The sequence below is a fragment of the Oryzias latipes genome, chromosome 2 (genome assembly GCF_053564925.1).
Source record: "Oryzias latipes strain Hd-rR chromosome 2, Olatipes_Hd-rR_3.1".
Classification (NCBI taxonomy): domain Eukaryota; kingdom Metazoa; phylum Chordata; class Actinopteri; order Beloniformes; family Adrianichthyidae; genus Oryzias; species Oryzias latipes.
Genome location: NC_136238.1, coordinates 48,711,909 through 48,736,988, shown reverse-complemented (window position 1 = coordinate 48,736,988; position 25,080 = coordinate 48,711,909). Strand labels below are relative to the sequence as shown.

At 44.8% G+C, this 25,080-nt stretch overlaps 2 protein-coding genes across 6 annotated transcripts in view; one reads left to right on the top strand and one right to left on the bottom strand.

The window, feature by feature from the left end:
* LOC144989034 (NLR family CARD domain-containing protein 3-like) overlaps positions 1–25,080 on the top strand; it is a 242,440-nt gene that overhangs the window by 4,573 nt on the left and 212,787 nt on the right. For 2 of the 3 annotated variants that reach the window (XM_078940751.1, XM_078940755.1), the window contains exons 4-9: positions 1,590–1,649; positions 1,791–1,869; positions 2,030–2,228; positions 2,352–4,143; positions 4,239–4,412; positions 24,810–24,986. The exons of the other annotated variant lie outside the window; for it this stretch is intronic. In XM_078940751.1, the coding sequence (XP_078796877.1) occupies positions 1,590–1,649; positions 1,791–1,869; positions 2,030–2,228; positions 2,352–4,143; positions 4,239–4,412; positions 24,810–24,986 (2,481 nt within the window). The remainder of the gene's footprint in view (positions 1–1,589; positions 1,650–1,790; positions 1,870–2,029; positions 2,229–2,351; positions 4,144–4,238; positions 4,413–24,809; positions 24,987–25,080) is intronic. 3 annotated transcript variants of the gene reach the window in all.
* Positions 1–25,080, bottom strand: part of LOC144988997 (NLR family CARD domain-containing protein 3-like) — a 273,480-nt gene that overhangs the window by 196,837 nt on the left and 51,563 nt on the right. The window lies entirely within an intron of this gene.

Genomic DNA, 25,080 nt, shown 5'->3' with positions numbered 1-25,080 from the left:
AGCGGTGGGTCTGAGCCCCGCCTTTCTACCTGTTCTTGTTTGCTCCGCGTGCAAGGTGACAAGATGGTAGGGACTCCTTGACACAAACTTTATTAATTTTACACGGAATGGGTGTTCTTAGAGTATAGGGGGATAAAATGATTTTTTTTGGGGGGCACTCACGTGTCCCCTACGAGATCACCACTGACTGTGTGTGCGCTGCCTTGCCTTGTGTGTGTGCGCGCGGCGCGTACTGCGTACTGTCTGAACAGCCCCGCCCCCCGTGTGCACAGACGTCTCCTGTTCAGCGAAAACAGCGATATTAACATTATCATAATTAAAGGAAAATTGACTGACTTGATGAGTTACATATGCTAGATAACGTTTATAATTTGTGGGACACAAAAAATAAAGTGACTTCTCCAGTACCGATAGCAGAACCGTTTAGGTCAGATCTTAACGATACTGCGGTCTTGAAGAATGTGGCCCCGGGGCGCGTTCAATACTGGGGCTCGGTACCCATCCCTATTTACAGGTGTGGTGGAAAGGTGTGGCCTCCTATTGGACAAGCTGGTGGAGGCAGCCTTTAAAGTCACCACTTGGACCTCCAGCCGGTGAGAAGGGAGTTTGGCTGCAACCAGTCGCTGTTGCAGCTTAACCCTCTTCTCCATTTTGTTTTTGATTTCACCTCTTGTTTAGTTGTGTGTTGCACTTTAGTCTTGTGTTTTAGTATTTTGTATTAGTTCTTTGTAGTTTTGTGCCCACTTTGATTGGTCTTTTGGTTTATAGTTATGTTTAGTGAAGCTGTAGGGGTGAACCGCCATTTTGTTTAGTACATGTTTTCTCCTGTTTTTGTTAGTTTAGGGAGGTTAGTGTTTTGTCTTTGATTTCCCTTTTCTTTCATTTGCAGGTAAGACTCAGTTAGGTGGGTTTTTGTTTGTTATTTTGGCCTGGGTTCACCCTGAACCTTTTTGCTTCACTTTTAGTTATTGCTGGTTGTTTATTTATTTGTAAATAAATCTGGTTATATTTTATGGAGACATTCGTTTGGTGTTTTTTTTTTTTTTGTTACAGTCAACTTTGGTAGCCAAAACTTTACTTTTTATGTTATGCCGCCTCGGTGCCCCTAGACACAAAGGGGGCGTAACAGGGGTGATTTTTTTTCTATTCTCTATGCTAGTGCTTTGCAAATAATTTTAATGTCTGTATTGATTAAAGAAATGGGTCGATTGCTTGAAGGACTTATCGAATATCTGTTTGGTTTTAGAAGAACAATTATGTTGGCTGAGTTAATGATAGGTGGTAGTTATTGGCTTTCCTTGATAAATGTGACCATTTTATAAAATGTTGATAGTTCGATCTGATGGATCTGTGATGTGTATAAGTTTTTAAAAACATTTTTTTAAAGGCATTATTAATTTTGACCCATTACTATTCTGTAACAACAGCATTAATGATGAATTTATGATCTGAGATGATCCAAATCCAAAAGAACTCATCAAATACCATCATGAAAGAAACTCAATTCTAATAAAACAAGTGTTTTCTATCAGGATCCATCAGAGACTCAGAACTGGATCTGGATCTAAACACAGCTGTTTTTCCTTCAGGAGTGACTGGTCAATGGATCCTCCTATGGAATTTAAATCATCATCTTCTAGTCCAGAGAGGTGAGCTGTATGTAAATGTTGAAACAGAGTCAAATGTATTTGATGTGAGCCCAGATCATTTTTACAGACACTTCTATCTTCAGTGTGTTAGTCTCTGTGTGCACAGACAGAATGGAGTTGATTGTTGCTGTTTCTTCACAGAATGGACCAGCAGAGCTCAGAGACTCCCAGTGGTCCGTCTGTCCAGCAGCATCAAACACAGCTGGACTCCATCTTTCTGGTCTGTACATGAACAACAACTACTTTCCATCATTCTGTCCACAGTCGTCTCCATGCTGCACTTTGGACACCAGTGGACTGTCAGTGTGTCCAACATGGAGCTGATGTTTGGCTCCATGACTTCACTCTGATTGGCTCATTCATCTGGAATTCTGTTGCAGCTGCTGGAGGACAACATTGTCACTTTTGTCAAGAAGGAGCTGAAGAAGATCCAGAAGCTTCTGAGTCACAGGGAGGAAGAGGAGGAGCTGGAGGATGAAGATGAAGAGCAGAGGAGCAGCAGAGAGTCAGTGATGAAGATCACAGTGAACTTCCTGAGGAGAATGAAGCAGGAGGAGCTGGCTGATGGACTGCAGAGCAGTAAGAGGATTTCTCTGAAGGTTTCAGATTTCCTGATGTCTGAACGCATGGAACTACAGGGATTCAAACCCTCATCATTCAGGGCTGCAGAGAGTTGATTCACTGTTTGTTGTCTTCATTCAGGTTTGACTGCTGCAGTTTGTCGACATGAAGTCCAATCTGGTCCGAAGAAGAAGTTCCAGTGTGTGTTTGAGGGGATGGCTAAAGCAGGAAGCCCAACCCTTCTGAGTGAGATCTACACAGAGCTCTTCATCACAGAGGGAGGAAGAGGAGAGCTGAATGAAGAACATGAGGTCAGACAGATTGAAGCAGCATCCAGGAAAGCAGACAGAGCAGAAACAAGCATCAGACAAGAAGAGCTCTTCCAACTCCCAGCTGGAAGACCAGAACCAATCAGAACCGTGATGACTAAGGGAGTGGCTGGCATCGGGAAAACAGTCTTAACCCAGAAGTTCACTCTGGACTGGGCTGAAGGCAAAGCCCACCAGAACCTCCACTTCACATTTCCATTCACTTTCAGAGAGCTGAATGTGCTGAAAGAGGAGAAGTTCAGCTTGGTGGAACTTGTTCATCACTTCTTCCCAGAAACCAAACAAGCAGGAATCTGCAGCTTTGAAGACTTCCAGGTCCTCTTCATCTTTGATGGTCTGGATGAGTGTCGACTTCCTCTGGACTTCCTCAAGACTCGGATCCTGAAGGACCCTAGAAAGTCCACCTCAGTGGCTGATCTGCTGACAAACCTCATCAGGGGGAACCTGCTTCCCTCTGCTCTCCTCTGGATAACCACACGACCTGCAGCAGCCAATCAGATCCCTGCTGAGTGTGTTGACATGGTGACAGAGGTCAGAGGGTTCAATGATCCACAGAAGGAGGAGTACTTCAGGAAGAGGTTCAGAGATGAAGAGCAGGCCAGCAGGATCATCTCCCACATCCAGAGATCCAGAAGCCTCCACATCATGTGCCACATCCCAGTCTTCTGCTGGATCACTGCTACAGTTCTGGAGGATCTGCTGAAGAGCAGAGGAAGAGGAGAGCTGCCCAAGAGCCTGACTGACATGTACATCCACTTCCTGGTGGTTCAGGCAAAAGTCAAGAAGGTCAAGTATGATGGAGGAGCTGAGACAGATCCTCACTGGAGTCCAGAGAGCAGGAAGATGATGGAGTCTCTGGGAAAACTGGCTTTTGAGCAGCTGCAGAAAGGAAACCTGATCTTCTATGAATCCGACCTGACAGAGTGTGGCATCGATCTCAGAGCAGCCTCAGTGTACTCAGGAGTGTTCACACAGGTCTTTAGAGAGGAGAGAGGCCTGTACCAGGACAAGGTCTTCTGCTTCATCCATCTGAGTGTTCAGGAGTTTCTGGCTGCTCTTCATGTCCACCTGACCTTCATCACTTCTGGACTCAACATCATGGAGGAAGAACAATCACAGATCTCTCAGCCTGAACAGAGCAGTCCAGTCCAGTTGTACCAGAGTGCTGTGAAGAAGGCCTTACAGAGTCCAAACGGACACCTGGACTTGTTCCTCCGCTTCCTCCTGGGTCTTTCACTGCAGACCAATCAGAGTCTCCTACGAGGTCTGCTGACTCAGACAGGAAGTAGCTCACAGACCAATCAGGAAACAGTCCAGTTCATCAAGGAGAAGATCAGTGAGGATCTGTCTGCAGAGAAAAGCATCAACCTGTTCCACTGTCTGAATGAACTGAATGATGGTTCTCTATTGGAGGAGATCCAACAGTTCCTGCGGTCAGGACGTCTCTCCACAGATCAACTTTCTCCTGCTCAGTGGTCTGCTCTGGTCTTCATCTTACTGTCATCAGAAGAAGATCTGGAAGAGTTTGACCTGCAGAAATACTCTGGTTCAGAGGAGGCTCTTCTGAGGCTGCTGCCAGTGATCAAAGCCTCCAACAAAGCTCTGTAAGAACTCTCAGGAAAATCACCTTCAGTGAACAAATGTATCTGATGGAAACATGAAAGATTCAATAACTGCCGTCTGTTTTTATTTTCTTCAGACTGAGATGGTGTAATCTGTCAGAGAGAAGCTGTGCAGCTCTTTCCTCAGTTCTCAGCTCTCATTCCTCCAGACTCAGAGGTCTCGACCTGAGTTCCAACAAGCTGCAGGATTCAGGAGTGAAGCTGCTGTCTGCTGGACTGGAGAGTCCAGACTGTAAACTGGAGACTCTCAGGTCAGGTTTCGTTCAAATGTTGATTCTCTACAGGAAGTTCTGTTTTTTTTTCTCTGTTTCAGGGGAAAGTGTCAGATAGACGACAGTGCAGAGGAAACAGCAGAGGACTGTTGCATAGAAGTAACAAGAAAAGTTAAATATCCTTGTGTTTCCTCATCTAATGGTTTCAAATGTTTTCATGTTTTTCCACACCGGACTAAATAGGAGAACCTAAGTCCATCAAGGTGTTGATATCTGGGAGAAAACGTGAATCTTATATGTCAGGAGAGAGACCTGACTGGCACCTCAGAGAAAAGTCACCAACAAATTGTCACAGCGTGGAAAAAAAGAAAGCGCTGTACTTCAGTGAGACGGAGTCTGAGGTTTTAATGATGGCGTATGAAGATTATACGTCCATCAAAAAAGTAATACGGCTGCATCATCAAAAGAAAGAGTTTCTGCTTGTAGTAAGAACAGACAAAGTAAACACATGAGTTTCTGATCTTATTTCCATTTTCCCTGTGACGCATGTATATATATATAACTTATCTAATTTTGCCACCTTAAATGAATTACTTCTATTGGTAACAAATAATTGAGTTAAATTTAATCAACATAATTTCTTGCGTCTATAAAACTCAATAATTGTTTATACAACTCAAAATTATGTATTTATCTAACTAAATGTCATATTACTCCAATTCAATTAATATTTTTTCCATCTTAATTAATTTAATTTCTTGATCTCTCATATGTCTAAGTTTGAGCCGGCAGATATGCTCATTTTTATAACAATAAAAAGAACGGGAAAAAAATGCAACGTCAATAAAGAATTTCCTGTCAATGTCATTACATCTTAGCACAGTAGGCGTGTTATATAAACTCATCATCCTCTCATTCACTCTCACTCATGGTGCAGAGACATAAGCATAGTAGGACAAAATAACTCAGCAAAACACGGTAAAACACAGTAAAACAGCTAAACAACTAAACACATTTGGTCAAAAAGCCACACTTAAACCAAAATCCGTCCAGACAGGCAAAGCAAATGGTATCCCACAATCCTTTGCGCTGCCGATCTAACATCAGCACCAAAGTTACACCTACTTAATTGAATTAATTTGAATGAAATTAAAATAAGTTTCTGAAAACTACGTGTTATTTTTAAACTGACTTAAACAAATGATTTATCTTAACTGAAGCAAATAACTATGTTTGACCAAAGTAAAAAAAGTTTTTTTTCCAACATCCATATGTGGTCTTATCACACTCTCATGGTGGAAAAAGTATTATCTGAGCTTCTTCATCCACTAAATCATCTTTAAATGACGACTTGTCGTATTTCGGTCAGATACTCGCAGCAGTGTTTTACAGGTAACACCCTAGGGCGGTTCAGTCAATTAACTCACCTGCTCAGCGTCCTTTTTAAGCCAGGTGCGCAGCGTCCTTTTTAAGCCAGGTGCGCAGCTGTTCATTCTCTTTCTTACCTTCAGCACTCATTCTTTGCCGGTCTCCAAGCCCGCGGGTCTCCTTCTCTTTCGGCGTCTTGCTGTGTTACCCCCGTCCTTCGGATGGAGGATCCCCATTTTTCTGATGTGGAGTTTTCGTTTCGCCGCGTCTGCTCTCCTTTTGCGGCGATCAGCGGGCGGTTGGAGGCGCCCAGCGCGTTCGTTTCGCCGCGGTCGCGTGCATCTGCAGGGGGTGTGCTTTCTGCGGTGTTCGGGTTGCCGTGGCCCCCGATCAGGAGCAGTCCGGGTCTTCTCATCTGCCGTGGTCAGCCGAATTTCTACGGTGAGCGGCATGCGGTTCTTTTCTCGTGTTGTTTTTCTAAGGCTGCGCTCTTGCTTCCTGTTTACTTCGGTGACGTCACGCCCCTATGGACCCTGGGAATTGTAGTTTTTAGACTTCATGGTCCACTTCATGATGCACTTCTGATTCATTTTTCTGCTGTGTAGTTCTGCGTCGTCCGGTTATTGTTTCAGGGGTTGTGGGGTCTTTCTGTGGTTGTGAAGGCTAGCGGTCTCGTTTAAACACTGAAGCCAGGGCAGGACCCACTGGGGTACACAGAGCGGGGAAAAACAGGCGGAGCAGAACCAGATGCAGAATGTGTGGGGGCAACGAACGAGGATCGCTGAGTGAATTAAATGAGCCATAGACGCTGCATAAGAGAGACAAATTATAGGGAAAATGTCCACGGAGCAGAGACGGGTCCAAGAGACACTGATTCACATTCTGACTAACCAGCAGCCACAACAACGAAGAAAACAAACAGAAGAACCGCCATAATAATAAAGCCAGCATCGAATTAAAGATAGTCAAGATTCACACTCAGCTCCCAAAGAACAAAACAGCAACAGAAAAAATGCTAAAAGCCACAACAAATTCAGCCAGCAGGACTTGCGTCGGCCGCATTAGTGAGTGTGTCAGTCTCGTCGCGGCCTTGTTTTCTCGGCTGGACAGTTAATTTGTTATTCTCTGTCTGGTTTGGTTTGGAGGTTTGTGGTGGCTATGTGATGGATTCTTCCGGGGCATCGTTTTCAAGGCCGCCACTGAGGGTGGCCCCTAGGAAGTGTTCAGGTTGACGTGACTTGATCTGGACCTGTTAGCGCCTCGCAGTTCATCTTCTGGGCAACAGTGGCCTAGTCCCCCATGCGCCTTCAGGATTAGTATATATTTTTTTCAGCTGCCCATGCTGTCTCCACGATTTTCCTCCGAACACGATATAAGGCTGAGGATGACTGTTATCACTGATGGTCTCACTGTTCTGCCTCTATGCCTCTCAGTGGCATTCAGTTGGCACTCGAAGTGTTTGTCGGTTTACCTTTCAGCTGTCGTGGCAGTCCTCATAATATCGACTTTATCAGACGCCCTGTACTGTGGTTGACGTGACTTGATCTGGACCTCATTTATTTTGCGAGTTATTGATGATTTCTCGGTGGCCAAATTTCCTCTGTATCCCTGGTCTTTTCAATCTCTTTGGAAAAAACTTTATTTTCAAATCTGGGTTTCCACGTTGTCTATACTGTATGGTCCTCCACCCGTCCGGATTTATTTTTCTTCTATAGATCTGGGTGGTTCATTGATGCTTTTCTCTCCCCATTATGTCATCTCTAGCTTTTGTGCAGCATGTCGTTTATTCAATTTTTGGTTGAATATGATTTGTCAATGATTGGGCCACCTTATATCTGCTGTGGATTTGGTCCTGTGGTCGTCCGTTCATCTTGTGTTCTTGTTCTGGGTAGTTCGATCCTGGGCCCCGTGTTCCTGTTCTGGATTTTCGTGTTTTGCGTTTGATCTTTCCCTCTCTATGCTTTGAGTGGTTTTGTTATGATGACTGTTGTGTCTTCAGGCACCCTCCACTTATTCTTCTGAGTCTGCGCCTTCTGGTTTGGGGGACAAAGATTTAAGAAAAGTGGTTTGTGTTTGTCCGGCCGCCAGAATCCACAGCTCTGATGGTTTTTAAGGGGTCGTCCGGTTATTTCATCCTTGGAGATTATATTAAGGCTGTTTCAATAGTGAATGATAGTATTGTGTCATCGGTTGACTTGGTTAATGTTTAAATAACACCTTGAGCAATTTCTACCCTGACCATAGGAAATGTATCACTTGCGCTCTCAAGCTTAGTTCAAGAGTTAAATCTTGTGTCCACAAGTCAGTCTTCCATCTGCCTTGCTTAAGCAGATGACACTCTGCTAGATGCATCGCCATTTAGAGGCTTATTATACTCCGCCTCTAAATGCTTAAGGTCAGTCTAGCAAAAATACTATCAAAACCTATGATCCCTCATGGCTCTCAAGTTCTCTTTTGCAGTATCCAGACTCCCTTGGCTAATTAAAATTTCAGTAGTCTGTACTTTGTTGTCCACCAATTTGAGAACCACTAATATCAAATCCAGCCGAGCTGTAATCCTTTGCTGCGTGGGATGTTGACCTTCCTCATCTACAAATCTCCTACTCTTCCCATCACCTACTCCTCGATGGCCTCCTGAAGGTGCGTCCCTCTGAAACTGTCAAAGGTTACTTTTCTTATCATTGGAATATAAATATTGGTGTTAAGATTTCATGCAGGTTATATATTTTACTTTCATATCACTGTTGGAATTTGTAATTATGGTGGTTTCTATGGTGCGATAAATCCACAATGGGTCTTTACCTTAACTACCTCTACTAAATTTCACTTTCTCAGATTTGTTCTTTAAAAGCACTGTTATTTTATTTATCTCAAGCATTTTGAAACTGATCAGTGTCTGGGTTATTTATAAATTCTTGTCAAGACTAATACTGCTTTATTTTATCTATGCATCGCATCCTGAGCCTGTGAACCCCTACGCGCCGATCAGCTTCTCCGTTTCCAGAAAATGATGTCACCCCTGCATTCCTTGATGTGGTGCTGCAACGATGACTGCTCGACGTACCTATTGCTGCACTGAAAGTGACGGGGCGGTGGACCTCCTCTGCATTCCAATGACACTTCTGACTGAATTAATCAATCAATGTAAACTGCAGAATGAATGTAAATTCTTCAATTATAAATTTTAAGAGAAAAATTATTGCCAGGTGGAAGCCTAAAAATTTAGGATGTTCTAAGTTGTATCATAGTATGCGAGGAGCTCGAATTTGGTTCTTAATCTCATTTGCTTGTAGTATGCCAATGAAGCATAGTAATTATGGGCATTGAACTCGTTCTTAATATTTGGATGGAACCTCAATTAAATGGATGTTCCTTGAGCGCTTATAATTGGTATGCCAAATGGAGAAAATTATGGCTATTAAGCCCGTTCGTTGTTCTGTCGTTGGGAGTTTCAAAAATAATGGATGTTATTTAAGCTTGTGTATATATAGTTGCTAAAATGGAATAAGTTTATGGCCTTCAAGCTTGTTCTTAGTTTAATGGAAGTTTGAATAATGGCTGTTACTTAAGCATGTTATAATACGTCATTGGAAGCTTTGGATTGGATGTTAAGTTAGTGTCTCATACGGGTTGTTTGCCGGGTCACACATAGCAGATCCAACAGATAGCATGTTCCCTTCGTGGCGCTGTACTCGAACGGGGGCGGCCCAACGGTCAATGGTGCCGGGTCACACATAGCAGATCCAACAGATAGCATGTTCCCTTCGTGGCGCTGTACTCGAGCGGGGGCGGCCCAACGGTCAATGGTGCCGGGTCACACATAGCAGATCCAACAAATAGCATGTTCCCTTCGTGGCGCTGTACTCGAACGGGGGCGGCCCAACGGTCAATGGTGCCGGGTTACACATAGCAGATCCAACAGATAGCATGTTCCCTTCGTGGCGCTGTACTCGAGTGGGGGCGGCCCAACGGTCAATGGTGCCGGGTCACAGATAGCAGATCCAACAGATAGCATGTTCCCTTCGTGGCGCTGTACTCGAACGGGGGCGGCCCAACGGTCAATGATGCCAGGTCACACATAGCAGATCCAACAGATTCAATTCAATTCAATTCAATTCAATTTTATTTGTATAGCCCAAAATCACAACAACAGTTGTCTCGATGGGCTTCGAAGTAAAACATGAAATCAAAAGGATCACGAATACAAAGAGTTCAATAGAAAAATACTAAAATGAACTAACAAACTGACTAAGCTATACTGGCATCCCTGCCCTTAGACCCCCCTTCGCGGTAAGGAAAAACTCCCAAAAAAACCGGATTCCGGAAAAAACGAAGAAACCTCAGGGGTGCCCACATGAAGGAGGGATCCTCCCCCAGGACGGACAGGCGATTTACCAGAACTCTTAGAGAAGAATTAACTTATCTAAATCTACAACTACAAATATAAAAGTCCAGCAGACGAGCTTCATCCAGCCGTGGTTGTGGGGACAGTCAAAAGCGCGAGTCGAGCCGGAGACAGGAACCACAGCCAGGTGTAGGAGCAGGAGCAGAGACGAGGTACTCGGTCAGGCACAGAGCAGAGACGAACCAGAGATGAGCCGGAGACAGGAACCACAGCCAGGTGTAGGAGCGGGAGCAGAGACGAGGTACTCGGTCAGGCACAGAGCAGAGACGAACCAGAGATGAGCCAGAGGCAGGATCCACAGCCAGGTGTAGGAGCGGGAGCAAAGGCAAGGTAAACGGTCAGGAACTGGAGCACGGATGAGCCAAGTGGGGTCTGGAAGCACTCCCACTCCCCAGGAGGGGAGAGGAAAAGAGGGACAATACATGAATCGCACTGCACCAAACAGAGGCATGGAGAACTAAATGATAAATTATGATCAAGAATAGAGGAGAGGAAGGGTAGAAGTAAAAAAGGAAAGAGGACAGAACCCCAGTGCACCATAGTTACCCCAGCTTCAACTTCTAGCAGCCTTTTAAAAGAAATAGTTATTATTAAGTTTAATTTAAACAAACTAACATTAAGTAAAATAATCTCTTAATACTAACTAGTCTGACAATAAGCCTGTCCAAAGAGGAATGTTTTCAGTCTAGCTTTGAATGTAGAAACTGAGTCGGCCTCTCTTACATGAGCTGGGAGTTTATTCCATAAGACAGGGGCTTGGTGGCTAAACGCTCTACCTCCAACCGTACTTTTACTAATTCTAGGAACCACAAGCAGTCCTGCATTTTGCGAGCGAAGTGTTCTGATTGGTTGGTAAGGGACTATGAGGTCCTTAATATAGGACGGGGCCATTCCATGTAAGGCCTTATAGGTTAACAGGAGGATCTTGAACTTAATTCTAGAATCAACTGGGAGCCAATGGAGCGAAACTAACACAGGAGTGATGTGATCTCTTCTGCTGGTTCCAGCTAACAATCTAGCTGCTGCGTTCTGAACAAGCTGGAGACTTCTTAAGGAACTCTTAGGACACGCTGCTAACAAGGAGTTACAGTAATCCAGCCTCGACGTAACAAATGCATGGATGAGTTTTTCAGCATCACTCTTAGAAAGTATATTTCTGATCTTAGCAATATTCCGCAGGTGAAAAAAGGCAGTTCTACATGCCTGAGATATGTGAGCCTTAAATGATAAATCCTGGTCAAGTAAAACCCCAAGGTTTCTAACTGTGGAATTGGGGGCTATACTTATACCATCCAGGGAGACTATCTGAGCAGACAGAGCATCTCTGAGGTTTTTAGGACCAAGTATAATGACCTCAGTTTTTTCTGGGTTCAAGAGGAGGTAATTAATTGTCATCCAGGTCTTGATGTCACTGATGCAGGCGTTCAGTTTCTCTATCTGGTCATTCTGGTCAGGCTTCATGGATAAATACAACTGCGTATCGTCGGCATAACAATGAAAATTAATGCTGTGTTTCCTGATTATGTTTCCTAGGGGTAACATATAAAGCGTAAACAGGATCGGTCCCAAGACTGAGCCCTGTGGGACTCCATAGTTGACTCGAGTGCACTGAGAGGAATGGCCATTTACATTAACGAACTGATACCTATCAGACAGATAGGATTTAAACCACTGGAGAGCAGATCCTCTGATCCCTATGTCCTGCTCTAATCTATGGAGTAAAATACCGTGGTCGATAGTGTCAAAGGCAGCACTGAGGTCCAACAGGACCAGAATAGAAAGTAGTCCCTTTTCTGAGGCCAATAACAAGTCATTAGAGACTCTAACTAGTGCAGTTTCCGTACTGTGGTGAGGTCTAAACCCCGACTGAAAGTCTTCAAAGTGGCTGTTGTCCTGTAGGTGGCAGTAAAGCTGCTTAACTACAACTCTTTCTAGGATTTTAGAAATAAAGGGCAGGTTTGATATCGGTCTATAGTTGGCCAAGATACTAGGATCCAAACTGGGCTTTTTCAGAAGAGGTTTAACAACTGCATATTTAAAAGACTGTGGCACGTAACCCGTTTCCAGAGAGGCATTTATCATTGTTAATATGGGATCATTAATTAGGGGAAAAGTTTCTTTAAAAAGTCTAGTGGGAATTGGGTCTAACAGACACGTTGAGGATTTGGAGGACGTAATAATTGATGTTATTTCCGCTTGATCCACAGCAGTGAAGCAGTCTAATGTTACAGAGGTTTCTATGGATGCCTCCATTTCTACCGCTTCAGCCTGTTCTGGGCTGATAGTAGGAATAACTTGATTTAACTTATGTCTAATATTTGAGATTTTACTATTGTGGTTCTACTGAGCTCTGACTGCGAGTTAATTTAGCTATAGTGCTAAAAAGAAATCTTGGATTGTTTCCATTCTCTGATATTAAGGTTGAATAGTACTGGCTTCTAGCTCTACGCAGAGCTTTTTTATAATTTAATAGGCTATGTTTCCAGATATCCAGAGACTGCTTTGAACCGGAGCGGCGCCATTCTCTTTCCAACTTACGGGTTTCTTGTTTAAGAGAACGAGTTTCAGCGTTAAACCACGGTGCTACTCGGTTTTGTCTGACGAACTTAGGTTTCAAGGGGGCAACAACATCGAGTGTACTCCTGAGGGCTTGTAAGGCATCATTAACAAAGTGGTCATTTATATTAGGACTGATAATATGGGAGCTGGTCTCAGAGTATTTTCTCAGAATATCACTAAGTACTGGCTGAACTGTGTGTTTAAACTCAGACACAGAACGGTCAGTTAAGGTTCTTCTAAGTTGTTTCTTATTCACTGGGGCAGAAGGATGTTCCAGTGTAAGCTGGAAGGTAATCATAAAGTGATCAGAAATGATGGGGTTAAGAGGAAGGACACTCAGCTGGCTGATCTCTATCCCATGGGTTAGAACAAGATCCAGGGTGTGCTTATGACAGTGAGTGGGTTCATTCACACTTTGGGTGAAACCAACATCATCTAATAAAGCTGCAAAAGCCGTTCCTAGGCAGTCACTGGGGTCATCAACATGAATATTAAAATCCCCTAATATTATAATTTGATCAGAATCTAAGACAATAGTCGATAGGAAGTCGGAAAACTCAGTTAAAAATTCTGAATATGGGCCGGGGGGGCGATAAATAATTATGAGTAAAACAGGTTTTCGAGTTTTCCTGTTTGGGTGACTTAAAGACAATATGATGCTTTCAAATGAATTATAAGCATTTTTAACTTTAGGGCTGAGAAGTAAGCTAGACTGTGATATTACTGCCAAACCACCTCCTTTCCCTGAAATCCTGGATTTCTGATAGTTAGCATAAGTGGGGGGGGTTGCTTCATTCAATCTAACATAGTCATCCTGATGGAGCCAAGTTTCTGTTAAGGCTAAAAGACTAAGATTGTTATCAGTAATTAACTCGTTGACTAAGAGGGACTTGGAGGAAATGGATTGAATGTTTAATAAACCGCATTTAATGACATCATAATTCTGCTTGTGAGAACTGCTGTCTGTCACTTTAAGGTTTCTATGACGCGCTCCTTTCATTTGTCTTTCAGCACATAAGCTAAAGCTAGGACCTGCTTGACTTTCCCTGCATGGGTTTTGCACCGGCACTAACCCTAAGGGAGGCTCAGAGGAGCGTTTTACACTGCTGCTCTGCGCCCGGGTCTCGTCTCTGGATTGTCAGGTTAACAGACTAAGGCTAGCAGAAATGTTTCTAGAAAGAAGAGCGGCACCGTCCCGGGTGGGATGGACGCCGTCTCTCCGCATGAGACCGGGCTTCCCCCAAAACGCGCTCCAGTTATCCACAAAACCAACGCCGTTTTCTGGGCACCATCTAGAAAGCCAGCGGTTAAATGATGAAAAGCGGCTGTACATTTCATCATTGACTAAGTTCGGCAGGGGACCAGAGAAAATTACAGTGTCGGACATCGTCTTAGCCAGTTTACACACCGAAGTTACATTTAACTTAACCACCTCTGACTGTCTCCGTCGGGCATCATTACCGCCTGCGTGAATCACGACTCGACGGAACCTGGACTTACTCTGAGCTAACATCCTAAGGTTCCCCTCGATGTCACCAACTCTGGCCCCCGGATAACACCTGACTTTAGCCGCTGGGAGCTCCACGTTTCTAACTTCAGAAGAGCCTATAACCAGAGTTGAGTGTTCAGCGGGTGTGTCGCTGAGGGGGGAGAACCTATTACTAACGTGGAGTCTCGGGTGCTCTAAGTTTTTGCGTTTAGCACTATGTTTCCTCCCAACCGGTACAAACCCCTGACTGTCTCCCGGCTGTTGGGAGGGCGCTGGGGTGCTAGCTAAGTTAGCCCTGGTAGCGCGGCCCGCGCTACGAGTAACGACCTGGCTAGCCGGCTTAGCTTCCACTCCGTCGGGCATCATTACCGCCTGCGTGAATCACGACTCGACGGAACCTGGACTTACTCTGAGCTAACATCCTAAGGTTCCCCTCGATGTCACCAACTCTGGCCCCCGGATAACACCTGACTTTAGCCGCTGGGAGCTCCACGTTTCTAACTTCAGAAGAGCCTATAACCAGAGTTGAGTGTTCAGCGGGTGTGTCGCTGAGGGGGGAGAACCTATTACTAACGTGGAGTCTCGGGTGCTCTAAGTTTTTGCGTTTAGCACTATGTTTCCTCCCAACCGGTACAAACCCCTGACTGTCTCCCGGCTGTTGGGAGGGCGCTGGGGTGCTAGCTAAGTTAGCCCTGGTAGCGCGGCCCGCGCTACGAGTAACGACCTGGCTAGCCGGCTTAGCTTCCACTGTGCGGAGCCGCGCTTCTAACTGCTCCAGCCTGGCCTCCAAGTCTAACACAAGACTACACTTAACACACCTACCCCTATCTTCACTAAAGGAGGCAGGATCATCACTAAACATATGGCACATGGGGCAGGAGAGAGGAGGAGAGGCGGAAGGAGTGGTGGTGGCCATACTAGGTTCTAAACTAAGGCTAGCGGTGTTTAAGTAAAGAGAAGTGGTTTATTTAGCAAAATGAGAAAAGTGAACAGCAAGCAGTTTAACAGTGGTGAATTCGCTAATAAAAGGTACTAGATGTGAATATTAACCCAGATAACCCTTAGAGTAAGCAATAGTAGTAAGGCTAATGCCAAACAAGAGGACAGCAGTCACACAACTAGCACTGGGAATAGCTCACCCGGAAATGACGTCACTTGTGACCAGCGTCCCTTCGTGACGCTGTACTCGAACGGGGGCGGGCCAACGGTCAATGGTGCCGGGTTACACATAGCAGATCCAACAGATAGCATGTTCCCTTCGTGGTGCTGTACTCGAGTGGGGGCGGCCCAACGGTCAATGGTGCCGGGTCACACATAGCAGATCCAACAGATAGCATGTTCCCTTCGTGGCGCTGTACTCGAGCGGGGGCGGCCCAACGGTCAATGGTGCCGGGTCACAGATAGCAGATCCAACAGATAGCATGTTCCCTTCGTGGCGCTGTACTTGAGCGGGGGCGGGCCAACGGTCAATGGTGCCGGGTCACACATAGCAGTCATACTGGGAAATGAAATGAAAATGGAATGCCGCCGAAAACACACCCCATTTTATTACACACTGATTATACATTCACATTTTTCTTTTTCTGGATGATTTTGGTGTTGGGGGTTTTGTTACTCGAAAGTTTTATGGAAATATCTCATGGAATTGAACGGAGCCTTATGCCAAACGAAAAGATGTGAATGCCAACTTAAAGAATGTGGAAAATTAAGTATGTCAAATAAATATTTCTTACTGCAAGAGTTGTCTGACTGAAATGGACACGCCATGCTGCTTCACCTCTCTGTAAACAAACTAAGCTTCAACTTAACCTGCTCCAGACCATGTTATGTTCAGAGCATGAGTTGCCATGGCAACTTGACATACCCTGAAACATACCTCCATTTCTGGAACCGAAAACGGAGGTTATCCACTTCCTTAGCCTCAAACTTACCGTGGGAGCTAGCATAACCTGCTTTCTGGAATACCCCCCTGGTTCTGATGATTATTCAGAACTGAATTTGGAATAGAACCAGTCTTTAGTCTTTAGGTTATCTTTTGGTTCTCAGTCCAGACACTTAAACAGAGATAAAACCTTAGTTGGGTTAGAGTGAAGAACCCCTGCTGGTAGTTTATGCTCAAGGCTGGGGGTGGAGCTACCTGGCCAAAGAAAAAACCAACACATTTTTTTTATCAAGCACTTGAATGTTTAAGCTTTATATTTTCTAAAAACCAGTAATGAATAATTAAAATAATAAACAAGTTTGGTCTGATGATCTCTGGGGCCAGTAATACAGAGGAGGATTTTCTGTTATTTAGCTTTGCTGTTGAAATATTCTTCAATGTCTATTTTCCTAGTTTTCATAACTCAGTAAGTTTGTTTTCTTGAATTTTCATGTAATTTAAAAATGTCTTTTAAAATTTAGGATTCAAGATGAAGAATTACTATTTAATCTAACATTTATGAACTCAAACCTTTACATCAAAGCGAAATTAATTGGACTTTAAATTAGCTTGTTTTTTTTGTTCCATAATTGAAAAGAATATTCTGCTTTAAACTGTCAGTTCAATTTGCATTTTTAAAATTTAATTAGTCCTGCATAATTCATGATGATCAATGACATTTCAATTCCTCGTCTGTTTTAACTTAATTTCAAGTCATTTCTAATCTATTGCATTTTCATTCCTGATCATGTTTTTGGGTCCAAATCCAAAAGAAATGAGCAAACAGTGAAAATGTCATCTGTCTGTTAGGCAATCGGCGGTTGCCCCGGCCGGTTGGCTGCCTCTGTCCCGTCGAGGCCAGACCAGAGCTCTTCTAGGGCCGGCGCTTGGGGGTGGGGGCCTGGGCTTGCTCCGGGGGGCCGGCACTTTCTGGCTCCTCTCTCTCTGTGTGGGGTGGGTAGTGCTGGGCCGGGGGTGTCGGCGCCTCCGGGGATGGGGCCCCTGGTCTGGGGGGGCCAGGCCCCTGTGCTGGTGGGGGGGGGGGCTGCGGGACGGCTGTTTGACCACCGGGGGACAGTCTACCAGCTGTCCACAACTTACCCCCTTCCTCATATAACCTCATATTAGGGTGAGGGGGTGGGGGGCTTAGCCTGCGATGCGCCTTGGGGGGGGCTACTTGGTAGTTGTCCCCCCCTCCCATGGTTGCTGTATGGAGTGGGCCCCCCCTCTTTCAGTTTTATTTTCACCTTATACATGTAGGGCCCTTGGTGGGGGGGGGGGGGGGGGGTGCTTGGACATCACTGCCAGCAAGCAACAGATGTCCTCCCAGCACCCTACCCGCCAATTTTAACCGCACCTTAGACATTTAGGGCCCCTTGGTGGGGAGGGTGAGGGGACATCACTGTGAGTAATCAGGAAATGTCCCCTCAGTGCCCTACCCGCCAATTTTAACTGCACCCCCCTTAGTACACACACCCCTCCTCCCTCAAAATATACATTCCAAAATACACACACACACATGCACACATAGACCCCCTCAAACACACACATTTGCAAGGAAGGTGGGACTTAGGACCATCTGTCCCCTACCCCTTCCCTGGTGGGGGGTACAGGGTCCTTGGCAACGGCGGCCGTGCCCCCTGGGTGCCGGTTTCCTGGGCCCGGCGGTGCTCTCTGCGCGGGGGGGGGGGGGGGGGGGGGGGTCACATTACACCTGAGCCAGGGGTGTCCGTGTCCCTGGGGGGGGTGGGTCCTGGTCCTTGCTGTGCCGGGCCCCGCCAAATCTCCAACTGTGGCCGAGCCTGGTCGGGCCAAGTTAACAACACCCCTGGTGGGCCCCTTTTCTCCCCGGGGTGCTCCCCTCCTGGGTGGGGGCGGCTGGCCCCTGCCTTGCTCCTCCCTGCTCGTCTGGGGTCAAGTCAAGTCAAGCAGGTCCGAGCTTTAGTTTATGTGCTGAAAGACAAATGAAAGGAGCGCGTCTTAGAAACAGACACAGACAGACAGCAGTATGTGTTCTCACAAGCAGAATTATGATGTAATTAAATGCGGTTTATTAAACTCGAAAACCTGTTTTACTCATAATTATTTATCGCCCCCCCGGTCCATCTTCAGAATTTTTAACTGAGTTTTCCGACTTCCTATCGACTATTGTCTTAGATTCTGATCAAATTATAATATTAGGGGATTTTAATATTCATGTTGATGACCCCAGTGACTGCCTAGGAAAGGCTTTTGCAGCTTTATTAGATGATGTTGGTTTCACCCAAAGTGTGAATGAACCCACTCACTGTCATAAGCACACCCTGGACCTTGTTCTAACCCATGGGATAGAGATCAGCCAGCTGAGTGTCCTTCCTCTTAACCCCATCATTTCTGATCACTTTATGATTACCTTCCAGTTTACACTGGAACATCCTTCTGCCCCAGTGAATAAGAAACAGCTTAGAAGAACCTTAACTGACCGTTCTGTGTCTGAGTTTAAACACACAGTTCAGCCAGTACTTAGTAATATTCTGAGAAAATACTCTGAGTCCAGCTCCCATAGTATCAGTCCTAGTATAAATGACCACTTTGTTAATGATGCCTTACAGCCCTCAGGAGTACACTCCATGTTGTTGCCCCCTTGAAACCTAAGTTCGTCAGACAAAACCGAGTAGCACCGTGGTTTAACGCTGAAACTCGTTCTCTTAAACAAGAAACCCGTAAGTTGGAAAGAGAATGGCGCCGCTCCGGTTCAGAGCAGTCTCTGGATAACTGGAAACATAGCCTATTAAATTATAAAAAAGCTCTGCGTAGAGCTAGAAGCCAGTACTATTCAACCTTAATATCAGAGAACGGAAATAATACAAGATTTCTTTTTAGCACTATTGCTAAATTAACTCGCAGTCAGAGCTCAGTAGAACCACATGTTCCTGTTTCTCTCAGCTCTGATGATTTTCTTACATTTTTCGACAGTAAAATCTCAAATATTAGACATAAGTTAAATCAAGTTATTCCTACTATCAGCCCAGAACAGGCTGAAGCCGTAGAACTGGAGGCATCCATACAAACTTCTGTAACATTGGACTGCTTCACTGCTGTGGATCAAGCGGAAATAACGTCAATTATTACGTCCTCCAAATCCTCAACGTGTCTGTTAGACCCAATTCCCACTAGACTTTTTAAAGAAACTTTTCCCCTAATTAATGATTCCATATTAACAATGATAAAAACCTCTCTGGAAACGGGTTACGTGCCACAGTCTTTTAAATATGCAGTTGTTAAACCTCTTCTAAAAAAGCCCAGTTTGGATCCTAGCATCTTGGCCAACTATAGACCAATATCAAACCTGCCCTTTATTTCTAAAATCCTAGAAAGAGTTGTAGTTAAGCAGCTTTACTGCCTCCTACAGGACAACAGCCACTTTGAAGACTTTCAGTCGGGGTTTAGACCCCACCACAGTACGGAAACTGCACTAGTTAGAGTCTCTAATGACTTGTTATTGGCCTCAGAAAAGGGTCTACTTTCTATTCTTGTCCTGTTGGACCTCAGTGCAGCCTTTGACACTATCGACCACAGTATTTTACTCCATAGACTAGAGCAGGACATAGGGATCAGAGGATCTGCTCTCCAGTGGTTTAAATCCCATCTGTCCGATAGGTATCAGTTCGTTAATGTAAATGGCCATTCCTCTCAGTGCACTCGAGTCAACTATGGAGTCCCACAGGGCTCAGTTTTAGGACCCATCCTGTTTATGCTTTATATGCTACCCCTAGGAAACATAATCAGGAAAAACAGCATTAATTATGGCCCGCAGCACTCACAGAGTGCAAGGACCATATTGTAACTGCTACGAGGGTCGAACACTCAAAAAGGTCCAAAACGTCAAAGAAACGCGTCAAAACGCCAAAAAATGGGGTCAAAAGTCGCCCAAAGCACAAAACGACACGACAATTGTGTAACGCAACAAAAATACACACACACACGCACAACACCAACGCAAAAACGTAAAAATTGTAGTCGCAAAAATGACGACAAAAACCCAAAAAAGCCCAAAAAAGCCCTCAAAAGACGGGTTTAAAGCCAAAAAGACATGCCCAGCCTATAGTAAAAGACAGGCCGCATTGAAATACATAGGCCACCTGACTGCAAAAACTTCTATATTGTTTCTGCTTCGTTTCTTATTATTCCCGTTTCTAACGGATCCGTTGATCGCAAATTTGACCCCCGCCACATACCCGAAAACTCACCAAAATTGGCACACACCTAGGATAAATTGAAAATGAATTTTCGGCAAAGAGAACGCCACCCCCCCCGAAGTCGATGACATCACAGCGAGCGTTCCCGTCAAAAAAATGAAAGGGCCGAAAATTGCTTATGGGGCCAAAAAAAAATATTTCAAATTAGAGCAACGAAACCAAAACACGCGTGTTGGAGATATCCCAAAGAAGTTATGAAATTATTATGGGATGGCCACACGACCTACGGCTTGGCGGCCATTTTGTGGCGAACTCAGAGAAATGGCGATTTTCGTGTTTTTTCACAATATGGGAAAACAACACTTTTGTTTAAGCGATTTTCACGTAATTGCATACACATGCCACAAACACGATTCTACAACTACCAAAGAAGTTTTGTTGACCTTTGACCTTGGGAAGGGGCGGCCATCTTGAATTTTCAAAAAAAAACACCTTTAGTAACGGATACAAACGAAAACTCGTCCTAGGGATTTTTATCGATCTTTTTGAAACTTCTCGGGCATCAATGGCAAGCTATTGTGGACAAAATGTTGGAATTAGAGGTTGTAGAATTTGAAACGCGTGCGCGTGGCGAATTCGCAACCGTCGCCATTTTAGCTAGCTCGCACATATTTTATCGGAATAGCCTGAAACTGAAACATGGGATACCCTGGCCCACACTGAACAAAATGATGTCACATACGACAAAATCGATAAAGGAATGTGGCCGTGGTAAACAAAAAACGATCGCAAAAAAAAGTGCTGACTCGGCAAAAAAATTTTTTTTCGGATTTTATTTTTAAGAATCGGCTAACGAAACCCAGATAACTTTGTCGGGTATATCCAAAGAAAGATTTGAAATCATTACCTGATGGTGACACGACCTACGGTTTGGCGGCCATTTTGTGCCAAAATCTGCCATTTTGCGTTTTTCGCGTTTTTACACAATATGGAAAAATGAACTTTTTCTCGAGCGATTTTCACGAAATTTGACTCGCATGTCCCTAGCGTAAGTCTACAATCACCTCTGGAGTTTCGTTGACCTTTGACCTCGGGAAAAGGCGGCCATCTTGAATTTTCTAAAAAAAACACCTTTACCACCAGATTCAAACGTAAACTTTTCGTTGGAATTTTCATCGATCGTCTCGAAACTTTTTGGGCATCAATGGCAAGCTACTGTGGAAAAAATGTTGCAATTAGAAGTTGTAGATTTTGAATGGCGTGCGCGTGGCAAGCTAGCAAAGTGGCGCAGTGTTATAACTCCCATGCATTTCAATACAATACAATGAAAATTGAATGCATGCATTAATGCCTGAAACTGAATACATTGAAAAACACTGGATATGGACATATAAGGAATGTGGGCGTGGTTGGCATAAAACCCCTGTTGCTAAGGACAACAAAATGTTTACTTTTACCGATTTTTCTGAAACTGACGTCAATCTGTTCGTCCTCCTGAGGGGACCAAAAATAAAATGGTTGCTATGGAGATAAAATCAACAGAAAAGCCGCCATTTTGGAAAAAGTGGGTTTTTTATCAACCTATGACATATAGCTCTCACCAATGGAGGAATGTGTTTTTCTGAGTCAGTTGATGATGCTGATCGCTATGCTAGCACTTTTAGCTATGTTAGCATAACTAGCATAGTTAGCATAATTAGCAAATGCCGTTTTGTCTAGCCTTTATCAAAAGTGGGCAGTGAGGGTGGTGAGGTAGACGGTGGTGAGTAGAGTTGGGCGTGGAAGGCGGGTTGCGTCTGCGGGCCATACAACGCCGCTTGCGGCTTTAATTTTCATTGTTATGCCGACGATACGCAGTTGTATTTATCCATGAAGCCTGACCAGAATGACCAGATAGAGAAACTGAACGCCTGCATCAGTGACATCAAGACCTGGATGACAATTAATTATCTCCTCTTGAACCCAGAAAAAACTGAGGTCATTATACTTGGTCCTAAAAACCTCAGAGATACTCTGTCTGCTCAGATATTCTCCCTGGATGGTGTAAGTATAGCCCCTAATTCCACAGTTAGAAACCTTGGGGGTTTTTTTGACCAGGATTTATCATTTAAGGCTCACATATCTCAGGCGTGTAGAATTGCCTTTTTTCATCTGCGGAATATTGCTAAGATCAGAAATATACTTTCTAAGAGTGATGCTGAAAAACTCATCCATGCATTTGTTACGTCGAGGCTGGATTACTGTAACTCCTTGTTAGCAGCGTGTCCTAAGAGTTCCTTAAGAAGTCTCCAGCTTGTTCAGAACGCAGCAGCTAGATTGTTAGCTGGAACTAGCAGAAGAGATCACATCACTCCTGTGTTAGTTTCACTTCACTGGATCCCAGTTGATTCTGGAATCAAGTTCAAGATCCTCCTGTTAACCTATAAGGCCTTACATGGAATGGCCCCGTCCTATATTAAGGACCTCATAGTCCCTTACCATCCAATGAGAACACTTCGCTCGCAAAATGCAGGACTGCTTGTGGTTCCTAGAATTAGTAAAAGTACGGTTGGAGGTAGAGCGTTAAGCCACCAAGCCCCTGTTTTATGGAATAAACTCCCAGCTTATGTAAGAGAGGCCGATTCAGTTTCTACATTTAAAGTTCGACTGAAAACATTCCTCTTTGGACAGGCTTATTGTCAGACTAGTTAGTATTCAGAGATTATTTAACTTAATGTTAATTTGTTTAAATTAAACTTAATAACTATTTCTTTTAAAAGGCTGCTAGAAGTTGAAGCTGGGGTAACTATGGTGCTCTGGGGTTCTGTCTTCTTTTCTTTTCTACTTCTACCCTTCCTCTCCTCCATTCCTGATCATAATTTATCATTTAGTTCTCCATGCCCTTGTTTGGTGCAGTGCGATTCATGTATTGTCCCTCTTTTCCTCTCCCCTCCTGGGGAGTGGGAGTGCTTCCAGACTCCAGTTGTTTCATCCGTGCTCCAGTTCCTGACCGTCTACCTCGCCTTTGCTCCACTCCGACACCTGGCTGTGGTTCCTGTCTCTGGCTCATCTCTGGCTCGTCTCTGCTCTGTACCTGACCGAGTACCTCGTCTCTGCTCCTGCTCCTGGCTGTGGTTCCTGTCTCCGGCTCGACTCGCGCCTTTGACTGTCCCCACTACCACGGCTGGATGAAGCTCGTCTGCTGGACTTTATATATGTAGTTGTAGATTTAGATAAGTTAATCTGGTACATTGCCTGTCCGTCCTGGGGGAGGATCCCTCCTTCATGTGGACACCCCTGAGGTTTCTTCGTTTTTTCCGGAATCCGTTTTTTTTGGGAGTTTTTCCTTACCGCGAAGGGGGGTCTAAGGGCAGGGATGCCAGTATAGCTTAGTCAGTTTGTTAGTTCATTTTAGTATTTTCCTATTGAACTCTTTGTATTCATGATCCTTTTGAGTTCATGTTTTACTTCGAAGCCCATCGAGACGACTGTTGTTGTGATTTTGGGCTATACAAATAAAATTGAATTGAACTGAATTGAATTGGGGCTGTGGGCGCCCTTCTCGGATGGGGCCCTGCGTTGGGCTCTCCCGGCGCGGCGGGGGGCTGCCCTCCTGGTTGGGCTGGGGCGACACTCCCTTTCCCTCCGTGCCTCCCTGCTCTCTGGCTCTGGGGGCCTGCTGGCCCTGGCCTGTGGGACGGGCTGGGTCGCCGGGGGGCGGTTGTTCCCTGCCTGCTGCCGTGTAGCGTTGGGGGTTCCGGCTGCCGCTGCTGCTGCGGCGGGGGTCTTGGTGTGGGGATGGCTGGGCACTCTCCTTCCTTCTTTTCACATTCCACCGTCCATTTTAGAAAAACATAAACAGTCACCTGAGCACAGGTGTTAGCTCACCTCTGCACTAATAGTTTGCATGACTGAATGACTGAAATATTTCACACTAGTTGGTTTTAAGGCATAAGTATGCGTGTGAACACTGTTTTGTGTACATGTTGACATGTGGACATTTTTACAGCCAGCAGGTGTGTTGATAACATTTGAGTGTGTGTGTGTGGACAGGCCCCGCCCTTTTTGTACTACATTTGAACCTTACCGTAATGATAAACAACCAGTAAACGTGTTGCTTTATGCTGCTTCATGGTCTTATCCCCCCCTCCTATTATCACCCTCTTACCACCCCCCCCTCTCTCTAACATCCCTCTATATTCGTCCCTTCTTTCCTTTTCCGTCCGGTCCAACACCAAAGATTTTCAAACATGATTGAACTTAATAAAGTTTGGCCTCAATTACAAAAGGGGTTTATTCAGACATACCTTTGGTTTGTCTGAAGATTAAAGTAAAATATGTCCAACACAAGAGGCCATCAGCTCTCATCTGTCTGCCCAGCTGTTGGACAGGACAAGTTAAAAAAGAAAAAAAAGAAAAAAGAATATGTCATCTGTCAGTCTGTCATCAGGGCGGGTCCCACCTGACTGAATGGACCAAGTTCCTGGACCTCCAGCTGCATCACTGCTCCTGAACACACTTTTCTGTTTCATTGCAGGTTGGTGAACTGCAGTTTGTCAGAAATCAGCAGTGAAGCTCTGGTCTCAGCTCTGAAGAAAAACCCGTCTAATCTGACAGAACTGGACCTGAGCCAGAACCAGAACCTAAAGGATTCAGGAGTTCTTCATCTGTGTGGTTTTCTGGAGAGTCCAGACTGCAGACTGCAGACTCTGAGGTCAGAATCCATGTTTCAGATGTGTTCAGATCAATATGAAGACAAAGTTGTGTTGAACCACACTGAGCAGAAATGGCCAGATTCTGATCTGCAG